At 41.1% G+C, this 14365-nt stretch overlaps 1 protein-coding gene across 3 annotated transcripts; it reads left to right on the top strand.

The window, feature by feature from the left end:
- Positions 1–283: 283 nt before the first annotated feature.
- pir (pirin) lies at positions 284–12898 on the top strand. Of its 3 annotated transcripts, XM_079216735.1 has the most exons (10): positions 284–369; positions 1400–1511; positions 1610–1702; positions 4239–4319; positions 6132–6338; positions 7928–8012; positions 8956–9000; positions 11560–11642; positions 12243–12309; positions 12408–12898. In XM_079216735.1, the coding sequence occupies exons 2-10, from the start codon at positions 1419–1421 to the stop codon at positions 12524–12526; spliced, it is 873 nt and encodes a 290-aa protein (XP_079072861.1). In that variant the 5' UTR covers positions 284–369; positions 1400–1418; the 3' UTR covers positions 12527–12898. The 3 variants fall into 3 exon arrangements, with proteins under 3 accessions (XP_079072861.1, XP_079072862.1, XP_079072863.1); XM_079216736.1 differs by lacking the exon at positions 12243–12309; XM_079216737.1 differs by lacking the exon at positions 12408–12898 and having other exon boundaries at positions 12129–12297.
- Positions 12899–14365: the final 1467 nt, after the last annotated feature.

Genomic DNA, 14365 nt, shown 5'->3' with positions numbered 1-14365 from the left:
GACTTCGGCCTTGAAGCCAAGGATACTTAAAAGAAGAAAAGCCACACGTCATACCCGAGGGGTGCAACACCTGCGCAGTAAAATATGGTCTTCACTTGCGCACGAGCGTAACCAAAAAGTGCTGTAAGAGACCCCGCACAGACACCAGACCTTATTTCTAGCGCCTTATGCAGTGTTACCCCTCCAACATTCTAGCTCGTTCCACTGCGCATGCGTCAAACCGCAAGTCCAAACCTTGAATCAACAAGCCTGTATTGCGTCCTACCTGAGCAGGTGAGCGGGGCTGCAGCCACAACATCAACCCGGCGGCCATTCCTCGGTGGACATAAACACTGTAGAACAGCGTCGTCACGTGTCTTACACTTTGAGGTAGGTGGGTTTGTTCCGGACAGGGATGTTGAAAACGGAAGTAACAGGTAGGAGGTGATTGACTCAGTGTGGGTAAACAGTGGGAAGAGGGTCCAGCTGCAGCCTGCCAACCACACGTGAAAACGCATCCTTTAATGTGAGAAAGTATTTGTGCTGCATTCGCGTGACTGTCAGAATAATCGGGAAAGGAAATAGCGATTTGGAGAATTGACGTAAAGATACAACGCACATCTCAAATGTAGTGTCCACGCTGTTACCACGTTACGACCCAAACTTGGGAACACACCCAAGTCGGAAGAACGGGTTAGTTTATTATAATTATTATAATGTGCTTCTAAATTGTTCCTGTGTCTGTGCCAGTAAACAGACCTGCAGGTTTGGAATGTGCTTGCTGCGATCAGCTGACGGCAGCAGCGAGTGCGTCAGCTGACAGCTCAGCTGACGCACTCGTCGCCTCCAATTTGACAGGAAGAGTATTTTCAAAACCGGGAAACCCCTGATCACATGCCATTTCCGATTATTTGTCATGTTACTTGGCACTATTTTATTTGGGAATTTTCCCATAATAGTTTCTCCCCCATATGTCCATTTTTTTTTTCTTCAAAGAAAACAATTTAAGGTTGAATTGCATTTAAGATATAATTTAACTCTGAGAACACACACGTATACAATTTGAGATGTTAAAGAATAATAGAGAAAGAAAAGCTGAATGCTTCCCTGCCCTTCACCACTGCATGCTTACTGGTTGCACTTCATCAGTCAGTGAGGAGGAGGACATTTTCTTTGATGTATGAAGCATATTAAAAGACTGTAAAGTTAATAAATGGACACATACATGTATTTAACATGACCCATATCAAATGATACTATTGACTCTAATGTTGAATATTGTAAAGACATTTACACAAGAAAAACATGGACTTGTTGCCTCAAAACAAAGCCTTTTTCATTTTGCTCATGAATGCCTTATTGTCATGATCTCCGCCGTGAATGAATACTATTGGATATTTTATGTTTCTGCGGTGACTAGTGAATCCTGTTCCAGCACAATGAACGTGAGGAAGGTGGAAAGGACAGTTCTCAGTGTGGAACAGTCGGAGGGAGTCGGCGCTCGTGTCCGCAGGAGCATCGGTAGAAAGGAGGTCAGCATCTCACCGAGCTAATCAACCCTTGTTGCAAAAAACTCAACATGGCAGCCATCATTGTAATTTATGCAATAACATGAATATTTTATTTCCAGCTGAGAAACCTTGATCCTTTCCTGATGTTGGATGAGTTCAGAGTGAGCAAGCCGGCAGGTTTTCCAGACCATCCTCACAGAGGATTTGAGACAGTAAGAATATTTATGTTTAAAATGAATAATTTAAATGTTAGGCGCTGGAGCAGAAAATACTTGGATAAGATGGAGAAAGTTGGGGAGCCTTGGTCGCTGACCTGATAAAGTAGGCCCACATACAGTTAAAGTCAGTTTTAAGTCTGAATCAAGGTGAGAAACTCAAATCTGTTGCCCTTGTATTATTCACCTGACCGAACAATTTCCACCGTGGTGAAACGTTGTTTCTGGTTTCTGTACATGCAGTCCACTGATCAGTCATGTAACAGCATCATTATTAACACTTTCTGCAAAATACCACATTTAGTTTTAGACCATACAGACATTTACAAGAGATTATATAGCCCCTTGAAGCTATTTTGTGATACTGGGCTAAATAAATAAAATATATTTGACTTGATTTATTCGGTCCGGCTTCTCATCTGTGAGAATTTGCTGCTCATCTTTGACTTATGTGATGACATAAACGCAATGCATTTGTTTTTTTTAATGAAATTTATATGATCCATTATCTGCAGGTAAATCAATAATGACAGTCATTTTAAAATTTAACTGTCTTTTCATAATATTATTTGTAAAAAAATACAATCTTTCATGTCAACACATTCATTTGTCAAACAGTAGATTGTCAGCAAAATCTTAAATGTTTTTTACTTCCTTCTTTCAAAACTCAGCACAAAATGGTACTCGCCACAATGAAGAATCTAACTATAGCAGCACTTTCCCTCACAAAATAATTCCCCTCTAAAACCTCAAAACAATAAGGTGCTGAGCAGGCAAAGAACTGAAAGTTCCTAAAAACAGAAGCACAGCATAAACAGGTTTCACTGAGGGGTGAAATACCTACTCTGATCACAAGATGGCGACAGCAGGACAGTATCCAGACAGCGACAGAGACACTTTGCCTCCCACACTTGTTGATTTAGGTTTATAGTATTTCAAAGATCCCACAGAAAGCTGTGGGTTGAAATTGGATCATGAAACAAAAAAGTCCCCTATTTTGAAAGAGGAATTCCAGTATTTCACTCCAGTCTACGCTAGTTCTAACAAAGTAGACCTAGCTTCTGTGTTGACACAAACATATTTAAAACTTATTTAGTACAGCTCTGAATCTACAGCCGCCTCTCCATTTTAATTTCCTTCCCTGCATTTTGTCATTTATTTTATGTCTTTATTTCATTTAGAATAGTGTTGAAAATGAATTATAGATTATTTAATTGACAGATATGTAACTGATGACAATAATTGACATAACTTAAACAACTTAAATCACCATTTGCACTTGAAAGACTCTCTGGTCAATTTAAAAACTGAATGATTTAGAAATACAGTTGCAGCTAATATCACTATTTTTCAATATCTATGATGTTTATACTCTGGCTTTAACACATGTATTTTGATCACTTTGACTTTAAAGCTGTTGCTGCTGCATGTGGTCACAAACCCACAGAGAAATATCAGCCAGGCCGGCCGTTTCCCTGCAGCTCCGCCAGGAGTTGTAGTACCTCGCAGCTCTCTAGCCCCCTGTTTTCTTTCATCCACTTCATTCACTGGCAGCTGTTATCAGCAAACACACTCTAATGCATTACCTATACACTATACCAGCACCAAACAGCAGACAGACACAGGTAGAGATAGGTGGAACATTGAGTAGCGACATTCATCACATGGACAGAAACATAACATAACATAGTGTTGCTCTTAGTTGCTCAATGTTCTCCTGCTCTGATGGCCAAATTAATTATTGCTGCTTTTAAGCAAATTACATTTGAGCATGTGTCTGGATGGTGAATAGTCACAGTATAGGTGCAGTAAGTGTTTTATGGACTACTTATGCAGTTTTTCATTTCATTGCATCTTTAGAAATGGACAGCCTTTTACTTTTGCCTGCACTTAACTGGTTTCTGCCCTGCATGTATTTTGCATTTATGTAACTCTGCGTTAGCAGTAATACTTCAGCCACATTGATGAATTGATCAGGAAGTGTCTTTAAGGTCAAACTTTAAAAACTAAGATATTGTCCTCAGATTGGCATACCTCCAAGTGTATTTGAGTTGGCAGATGCAACTTAAATCTCCCGGTGCGGATGGACAGACTAGGCTACACTCCCAGCATGCCTTTCAGCAGGTGTGTTTGCTCGCACTCGCATGACTTTTGAAATCACACAGCTGTGGAGACAGATCACAGGCAGTTCACTGCAGGGGCCCAAACCTTCCTCCCTTACACAGATGTTCACCTTTGACCCCGTGACCCATTACTCAGCACTTCTCTCCTGTCCACTCTGACCACTCGGGCCGGGAAAGGAGCGCACACATGCTTTTAGTGTCAAAGCAGCACTCGTTTGTAGGCTCATAGCCTGAGTTAATTAAACCTGGAACGTTATGATTCACTGAATGCACGTGATGTCAAAGAAGTGGTCAAAAAAAGGCTGAAACAAGATGAAGTTGAAAAATAAGCCCCGTTCTTTTAATTGATTTTGAAATCTAACTAATTATTAAGTCATCATGATGCTCTATGTGTGTCTTTCCTCAAACAGGTAACCTATGTTTTAGAGGGGATCACGGCCCATGAAGACTTCTGTGGACATTCAGGACAACTGAAAGCTGGAGATCTGCAAGTACTGCTTCACTTCTTTTTTTACAATTTATCTTTTTGATCTTTTCTGAAAGCAAGTTGGTCATTTTGGGAATGATGCTTTCTTGTCGAGAGTTAGACGAAAAGATTAACACCGCTGTCAAGCTAGGGACTGTTAGCTTAGCTTAGCACAAATAATGGAAACAGGAGGAACAGCTAGCCTGATGAACTCATACAGCACATGTAAATCTCTCATTATATCTTGAGATATCTTCGCACACAAACTGAAATGTAAAAATGACAATTTTCAGTTATATGTGTTCAGAACAATTTCCTTCTGGACACATTAGCACTGATTGCCTAGCGACTTTGCAGTCCCGACAAGACTCCTGGAAGGAGATAACACATGAAAGCTGTTTCCGCTCTTTGTGCTAAGCTAGGCTAACCAGCTGCTGACTGTAGCTTTATATTTACCGTACAGACACGAGAGATTGATAACTATAACTCTCAGCAAGAAAGCAAATAAGCGTATTTCGCAAAATGTCAAACTATTCCTTTTAACACTGCCACTAATAAAATAGCTAAATATAGAAATAAAATGAAAATATTCTGTCTTTCTCAGACCTCAGATGCGTGTTATCTAACAATGTGATCATTATCAGTCTAATCCTCCTAATAGTGAACTAGAAGCAGTCAGTCCACTTGTTATTTAGGTGAATGAAACTACAAGAGCAAGCAACGTAAACCTATTGGCATACGCATATGCATTATAATGTTGTGCACTCCCTCTAATTGGATATCATGCCCTGTGGGCTGTTTCCTGTGTTGTTTTAAAGTAGTAAAGTTACACACACAGGCTGCTGACTCGGCTTCAATCTGCAGCAGAGGTTCAGTCAGTTCAGCTGAATTTGCTGTAACCACCATGTGCACCATCCGACGGCTCGGAGAGGACGTCATGTTAGAGCTGCAGATGCTTAAACAGCTGCCTGCCTGAGCTGTAGGGAAAGCTCCAACGCTGTCTCAGATTAAAGCAGGAAAGGAAGCGGTGGAGACGGAAAGTCAACAGAGAAAATGTACAAGTTTGAAACAATTCAACATCTGTGTATATGCATTTTTAGAAAGGAAACAAATCAAACTTAAATATATGACAACTGTTACTTATATAGTTAACCGTTGGTATGAGCATCATTATATCAGAATCAGAATCATTTATTGCCATGTATGTTTTCACATACAAGGAATTTGTCCTGGCAGAAGGTGCATAACATTAAACAATAAACAGAGTGCAATATTACAAGCTGTATCATAGTTTTAAATGAAAGAACATCTACATATTTTCACACACAATCTCACTTTGTATTATGACTTTATACCCACACTGGCAGCTTATTTCCAAGTTGGACTGCATAACTGTTTTGGATTTAGTTTGAATCACTGATTTATTTCACTTCAAACGGCGCACAGATCTGTGCTGCTTATGTTTTCTGGTTTATTATCTGTTGTATTCTGCATGTTTTATTATCCAGTCAATAAATACGCACAACGCAATAAAATAGACCAAACCCCATGATGAATTGGCATAGATGAAAACTCAGAGGTCAGCTGCATTAAAGCATTAGCCTTGAGAGCAGAATTCTAGCTGGACTAAAGGAGAAGAAGCTGTTGAACGAATGTATTTATGATATTATCATATTCAGACGCCTATCGATAAGTATATATCTATATATATGTGTGTGTGTGTGTGTGTGTGTGTGTGTGTGTGTGTGTGTGTGTGTGTGTGTGTGTGTGTGTGTGTGTGTGAGACATATCTGATTGTGTCTTTGGTATATGTGAAATATGTCTCCTTGTCCACCAGTGGATGACTGCAGGACGGGGCGTGGTCCATGCCGAGATGCCCGTGTCAGAGGAGCCGGTGGTGGGCTTACAGCTGTGGGTGAACCTGCCCAGTCGAGACAAGATGGTGGAACCGGCGTACCAGGAGCTTAAAGGCTCACAGATCCCCAAACCCAGCCAGCGAGGAGTTACAGTCGCTGTGATATCTGGAGAAGCTTTAGGAGCAAAGGTGTGTGTGTGTGTGTGTGTGTGTGTGTGTGTGTGTGTTTGTGTGTGTGTGTGTGTGTGTGTGTGTGTGTGTGTGTGTTTGTTCATAATTCACCCACAGGGTTGTGATGTCACTGCAGCATCATTAAATCAAGCCACAGAGAGAAGAGAGCTTTGAAAATGAATATTATGTTTACTTTTCTGCTAGCCGTTGATTTCATCGTGATTTGGTGGATGCTCGAGGCAAAAAGGAAGAAAGGACAAACAATTACATAAATGTGCATGCATGCATGTGTGTGTTTGTGTGCGTGTAAACTTGTATTATTACACTTGTGAACGTTAGTGGTTATGTGGAGTGAGGGCTGATGACGAATTTAAGGCTGAAGAGAGCGTGAGAGTAGATTAGGCAAACTATGGTTTGGATTTTTGCGTCACTGCCTGAGACACTGTTCATGCTTTACAACCTCTGGTTTTAACATAGGTCATTGCAGCCTCTTCCTCCTCTAAAATTCTTACTTTAGTTATTGTTTGTATTCTTTATCAACGTTTAGTTTTTATTAATTTATTAGAAACTTGTTTTCCTCTATTTTTAAAGCCCCTGTGTGTATACATATACACGTGTATATCATCACCTTTTAAGTTGATGTGGCAAACCTTTTTTAGCAAGCAGCTTTTTATTTAGACATCCAGCAGTTATGGATCAACATTATCATTCATGTGGTTTTTGAGGTCACCTGATGAATGTGAGTCCAACATTCCCTCTCTTTTAGCACTGTTTTGGTCTCCACCAACCTCTAAGAGAAATATCTAAACGCTCCACTTTGTTCACCATTTGGCCTGAAACTGTGGCTGTCTGCTGTTTGATGCTGGGCAGGTAGTACACAGTGTTATTTAAGAGCCCTTTGCACAAGAAAATTCTTCATGACATAATGTATTTTAACTTAACTATTGTTGCTGCTGTGATCTGAGTTTGTTGTCCATTCATGCGATGATGCTGCTCAGTCTCACATGCCAAAGATATGTTAATCTCATGTGTCTTTCCAAAATGTCACTAATTGATTACAGTTCATGTAACTTGTCCTGCACTGGTAAGTTGTGCTGATAAGTCCCTAAAAACACTGACTGTGTTTATTGTATTGTAATAGATGACAAGAGTGGAACAGGAATTAAGAACTCTAGTAAAATGCAGGTTTCATTTCCTTAACTTTGCTCACTTTCTCGCGCTTGTTTCCGGTTTTCCAAAGTCTCAATGCTGAGGTTCATCTCAACTTTTCACTCACGATATCAATAAAAAAACCTACGACATACTGTACAACGCTGACTCGTGCATGAAGTGTAAGCCATTAAATCATAGGTTGTGACTTTGTATCTGAAAACCCCTGTGATTCTTAGTAGGTTGGGAAATAATATGTGGGTAGCAACAAAACAAAGCAGCTTTTTTACTTATTGTTCATAACTCATCTGAACAGCAGTGCAGATGGTTCTCAAGTTGTAAACAAATGAGAATGACAGTCACTGGCGCCACTATTTCAAAGTGTGCATGAGTGTGTTTTCTGTTTCGTACAACATATTTAAAGCTTGTTTGTGTGTGTGTGTAACTTCCCCCTACAGTCTAAGGTCTACACACGGACACCGACCTTGTACCTGGACTTCAGACTGCAGACAGATTCCCTGCATGTGCAGCCAGTGCCCTCAGGTAGGAGATTAACACCAGTGTGTGTATAGAGGGTTTTATTAATAACAAAAAGGCCTTTAAATGCCCTGAAAGGACGCTTATACAACAGCATCTCATGGTTGTGTCAGCCAGCCCTCCTCATTTTTCGTATCCTCGCCATGAAACAATTTGCAAGGGAAACCAACCAACACTTTTGGTGTGAACGCAGCATTAGGGGCAATATTTATTTATTAATATTCTGTTCGATATTCTGTTCTGAACTTCTCAAACATCCACAACGACCATACACAGTAATTATAAAATAGTGCTCTCATATTTGCCCCCACTGTTAATAGAACACCGAGTACTGTGGTTAGCCTTTTAGAAGTTGCATTCAGAAGGATCTTAGTCAGAAAACACAAGGATTACATTATGTTGGCACTTTAGAAATGTGTACACAATGTTATCAGCGCTCATAAACAGTAACGCGAAACACCTCTGGGCTTGTAAAGCTGTTTGAGGACACGACAGCTCAGCGTTTTACATGAACAGAGAGAGAGAGACGTGGAGGGAAAGAGAGCATTACAGCTCAATGAAAAGGGAAATATGATGACAAAATGAACATTATGCAGACTCTCGTGGCCATGCAGATGCAGATGCAGACGCAGATGCAGAAAATATAACCTGGGCTAAATATTGTCGTCCTGATACCACAAGGTAGCCGGTTCGATCCCTGCTCTCCCCATAGTTTGCATGTGGAAGTGACGCTGAAGCCCCAGTTGCTCCCCGGGCGCTTCACGAGGCTTAGTCACTAGGGATGGGTTCAAATGCAGAGAATACATTTCCCCACTGTGGGACCAATAAGGAATTAATGAATTAAAGTTTCAGGGGTAATTTTTCTCTTAATCAGTAGTTTGACACTTTGGGAATTTGGGAAATTTTCACACAAATACGTTAATATGAATAATGTGATTGTGTTTGACAGGATGGACTGCATTCATCTACACGCTATCAGGATCCGTTCATGTCGGTGAGCTTTGTCTGGTTAATGTTCCCCCTAAAATTCCCATGTGCACTCTTGCATTCTTTGCCGCAATAAGATATTATGGTTTATTTCCCTTATTGCCTGTCTTGTATAGTCCAGTACAGATTATTAGCGATTTCTTCCTCTCCACCATGGTACGACCATTATTCTTCTAGTTGGGTGTGTGTGCTCCCTTCAGTCTGTTTGATGACTCCTTCTCTTTCCTCCCTGCTCTTCCTGCTGCCATATCTACGTTACAAATATGTGTGTGATCTCAGTCCAATCGCAACTTCCCTTCTACGCCCAGCCAAAATAACCATGTGTTCCACTTGAAAGCCTGATGGGTTCATACTGTCGACCACTCCACTTCAATCCGAATGAAACATTCACTGAGATGGTCGTTTTTTCTGCACAGTAGCGCGCTAACTTTTTATCAATCACCTTACACACACATATATAATTACGCCCCTTTGTATCACTAATGCTGTTGGACATTATACTGTGAAATACTGCATTTCCTACTTAATGGGCAATATTTTGTCATCAGGGAATTCCCCTCGCATGAGAAAGAACGCCTCTGACAACAAACTCATTTTAAGGGGCTTTCTTGGTTTGTTGAAACCTGTTTTCAATCAGCATTCCCCTTTAAAAAAAATAAAATAATTCATAACATTTCATTATGATTTGAGTATTATCCTTCGTTGCACTGCAGGAGCTCTCTCAGACTGGCCATAATTGCCGGCAGATGTTTTGATGTCACGAGAGGATGAAATTGGCTGCAAAGATTAAAGACGTTTTTTAATCTTAAATATCCAACTCTAAATGTAATCCGGCCAAATTAGGACCAGCTGGCTGTGATGCATCGACCGCAAGTGGAAGTGTCTGGCTTTCTCAGCGTCTAGTGTCAGCACGCTGTGTGCGTCACAGCGTGCAAATGAAACGGGTCAAAGTGTCTGAAACATGCAGGTGCCTGTACTTCTATTTAACTCACAGCGGTTCTGTTTGTGAAACTACTACTAATGATGCGACTGTGGCTCAGTGGTTAGCGTGCCCGTCATTCAATCGGAGGGTCGGTGGTTTGAGCCCCGGCGCCGCTAGTCTTTGTCGTTGCGTCTTTGAGCAAGACACTTAAACCCGAATTGCTCCCCCTTGCTGTGTCTACGGTGTATAAAGTAACAATGTGAGTCGCTTAGGATAAAAGCATCGGCTAAATGTAACGTAACCTAATGATGCACATGTCGACTCTGAAGCAGCAAGGAAGCCAGTTTGTGGGGGAAAGTTTAATAGCAATGCCAATGAACTGGTTGCAGTTCTTTTTCCTTTTTGACTGACCATCAAGACTTTGATCCGACTGTACCAATGAATTATTTCCCTCCAATGAGGCACTGCTTCACCCATTCACCAAATTCACCAAATTCACTCGCTGAAGGGAGGGGCTACCATGCAAGGTGCCACCTGCCCATCGGGACTAACTAACATTAACACACAATAGGCATAGCTACAGAAGCACCTTGGTCAATGTTCCCTCTAATTTTTTTCAGCATTGAGCAAATTAAATTTTTTCTGAGCGCACATTTCAGCACTGTGAGCAATTCACAACCACGCGATCTGCCGAAAATGACGACAAGCCTGCGTTAGCCATAGGGGATTCAAAGAGATGACAGCAAATGCATCTATATGTATACACGGTTGATATTTATTCAATATCCTTTATAATGGCTGGACTTTGGTAAAACACCATCATTAAAATGTTCCCAGTCAGTTTAGTCGAACTTAAAGGATCTTTGTTGAACTTCAATAAGGGGAGGTTATGACTGGTTCACTGGTTATGACTGATAATGATATATATATATATATATATATATATATATATATATATATATATATATACACAAAATAAAAGTATCAAAGGTATTTAGTCAATTCTCAGCAGGTACAACATTTAAGTGGAATTGAAAAAAAATGCTAATGCAGTGCTTAACAATAATTATAGGCCTATTAAATTGACATGGTGTCATTTTTCCTAAAGGTAGCCTATAGAAACAATTTAATAACTTCATATTCTTCATATTTAAATATGTCTGAACGTTTCATCCTACCTGTGTCAGTTTGGACTATTTCATCTAGCCACTCATGTTTGAACGTTAGACAGACCTTTTTCTGGGGCGTCTGCTCTGCCTTTCTTTTCGCCATGGTAGCCTATAGCTGCTGGAGCAGGGCCCGCCAAGAGGAGCCTAAACAGCGCCGGCCCGAGCTCATGTGGCGCTCTGGGCGAGCTTCACTCCTGGCGCCCGGAGGAGGACAGCGGGGGTGGAGGGTGCTAACGGAGGCAGAGCGCTAGCAGAGGTACAGAGAGCGCATGTCGAGAAACGGGACGCTGATTGGCCAAGAAGACTCGACACGTCACATCAAAGATCTTATTATTGTGAAGATGGCTCACTCCTATCTCAGAAACACTGGCGCAAAAAAGATTTTTAACCCCTGAAAAAAAATCGTTTGTGCGGTCTGAAAAATGTGCTTAAAATGTGCAGTGTTGCTTAAAACTGAACTTTTCTGCTTTTCAAGGCCCAGATGAGGAGCAGCAGAAGGTGGAGCCTCATCACACCGTGGTGTTGGGAGACGGAGATTGCGTCAGAGTAGAAAACAAGGTGAGAAACCAGTGGTAGCCAATCTTTTTTTCTCTCCCCAAAACAGTGAAAATGTTTCACCCGTTGTTCGGTTAGCAGGTTTCATGCCACCAATCAGAAACGTCCATTAAAGGGGCGTCTTTGTTTTTTAGGCGTGGACTTCTTAATGTCAAATATTTGGGAAACCTAATTTGGTTTTAATGTTTCCAGTATTTAATTTGCTAACCTAAATCTTCATAGTCAGACCACTGTTTGTTTGTTTGTTGTTCCCAAATCAATCAGATTCAATCAACTTTTATTCAGCTGGTTTTGATGCAACAGCACCACTGTGGTTCCCAACCTCATCTTGTGAGGAGTTCAATCAAAAAGTCTCCTTTCCTTCTCAGATTGTTTAATATGAACATTTTAGAGGACCCATTGAGGGGAAGTACATCGAACTTCACAAGGAAAACTATTGTGTAACTTTTCTGTAATATAAATGTTATTTTCTTTCTTGTGACCCTACAGTTTTGTTTTTGAACGTATTGGGGGGTCCAGATGACTGATTTCCAAATTACAAATGAAAGTGTCCACTTCACATACAGATTTAGATGACATCACTGCTTCTTATGGCCTCCTCAGGGCTCTGAAGTTTCCCATTTTGTGCTGATCGCTGGGGAGCCAATCAAAGAGCCTGTGGTACAACAGGGTACGTCATGTGTGTTGGCAACAAGTCACTGCACAAAAGAAATGTTTTTGTAACAAACAAAAACTGAATCTGTGTGTGTGTGTGTGTGTGTCCTTCAGGTCCGTTTGTAATGACCACAGAGGAGGAGATCAGACAGGCTATCAGTGACTACCAGACTGGCAGAAATGGCTTTGAAAGGGCCATAAACTGGAGGTCCAAGATCAGAGACTCATTCTGATCACATTGTACTCTCGTCCCTGGTAAACAATGTCAGCCACACTTGTTTGCTGCTATAGAAACATATTTAAAGTGATATGTGTCTTTGTTTAGCCTGTACTTTAACTAAGCTTCATGCCTCGTTGTTTGCAGAGTAGTATGGAAAATGTGCTTTTCACTGCTTTCCACCTTCCTTGTTAAATCTAAGCTGTATTACATTATCCTTCTGCTGTTTGACATAACACAGTAGCACAGCTGCTAGGAAATTCTTGCACACGTTGTTGTTATGAGGATCATTTTATATACTATTAAAGGGCCAGTGTGTAGCATTAAAGTGGATCTATTGGCAGAAATGGAATACCATATTTTCAGATGATTATACATTAAAGAAAACCTACTTATTCAAAATAATTGTTGTGTTTTTGCTATCTTAAAATCAGCCATGTATATCAGCATACGGAGCGGGTCCACTTCACTGTTTCTACAGTAGCCCAGAAAGGACAAACCAAACACAGGCTCTAGATATGGCCATTTGTGTTTTCACATCAGCCACCGTAGTTCTTCCAACTCACTTTGCACACGGGAAAAGTTTCAATCAGTTCAATCTGCAACTTTGCTGCTGGACGTCCCCAAATCCAACACACTGCCTTTCATGCTAAGTATGAAGGTTTTACCATAGACTGTATAAAGAAAGTGGACATAGTCAACGGGACGTCATCCATTGGTTTGTGGACTGACGTTTTGAAGCTTTGAGTTTGGCATTTTTTCCCATTCGATTCCATTATCCGAACCGCTTATCTTATGTAGGGTCTCGGGGATGCTGGAGCCAATCCCAGCTGACATTGTGCGAAGGCAGGGTTCACCCGGGACAGGGCAGTTTATCACAGGGCACGCTCACATTCACACCAATGGGCAATTAAGGGTCTCCAATTAACCTGAGCTGGATGTCTTTGGACTGTGGGAGGAAGCCGGAGAACCCACGCTGGTGTCAATCACAAGGTAGCCCCACCCTAAAGCATGCCCTTTTTTATGCGTCTATTTGACTCTAAACAGACCATCATTTACTAAATGAACATCATGCTGTACTGAAGAAGACTTGAAACTAGCCATTAATACCATAAACTCTTGTTTACAATGTTTACTGTGGTAATAAATGAAGTAGGGTCATTTCCTCCTTTCCTCAGACTTGTATACAATCGGACTTCCTTTTTGCAGTCATAGGAGTCGCCCCCTATTGGCCATTAGAAAGAATGCATGTTTAAGGCACTTCAGCTTTTTCAGACCCAGATATTGCCTTCTGGAATTTACATATGGTTTGTTTTTTGATGACCTTTGTTATGTACGATATTATTAACCAAAACATATCAGTTTTCCTCAATAGCCCAAATCGCCCCCGCCCCCCCAAAAAAACATATTGCTTTGCAGCTGAAAGAAAAGAAGCCCAAGCAGCTGTTCTTCATTTGCATACAAATTATGATTATTCTCTCCTGACTGAGTGGGTGGGGTGTCGCTGAGACAGGGCTGGTGCTGGCATCTGATTTCCCCTCACAGTTACGGAAGTCTGGATCACATTTAAAACACATGTTGCTGCTCTTCGGCTGTGTGCGGTTTGGCAACTCCAGGGGCAGAGACACTGATCGGGGATTTTATCACTTGACGAACTGACATTAAAAAGGAGACACGAACACACAAGAAAATAAATGGGCGGGCTTTGTGGCAGCCTGACCAGCAGCAGTGGGAGAGACATAAGGGTTTTCTTAGCTTCCCAGAGCTTCTTCAGTATTAGCCCACATCTTAGAGAAAAGAACTGTGTGGCTGCTTTTTGCACCTAATGGCCCTTTTTAAACGAACAAACCACAGT

This window comes from Taurulus bubalis (genome assembly GCF_910589615.1).
Source record: "Taurulus bubalis genome assembly, chromosome: 4".
In the NCBI taxonomy this organism is placed as follows: domain Eukaryota; kingdom Metazoa; phylum Chordata; class Actinopteri; order Perciformes; family Cottidae; genus Taurulus; species Taurulus bubalis.
This window is presented reverse-complemented; position numbering and strand designations above follow the sequence as displayed.

Excerpts from the sequence above, each read along its gene's own strand:
- pir (XM_079216735.1), top strand. The coding sequence starts at position 1,419 with ATGAACGTGAGGAAGGTGGAAAGGACAGTTCTCAGTGTGGAACAGTCG. Across the intron at positions 4,320-6,131 it reads TGAAAGCTGGAGATCTGCAA|TGGATGACTGCAGGACGGGG; the intron begins GTACTGCTTCAC and ends CTTGTCCACCAG. Across the intron at positions 8,013-8,955 it reads TGTGCAGCCAGTGCCCTCAG|GATGGACTGCATTCATCTAC; the intron begins GTAGGAGATTAA and ends TGTGTTTGACAG.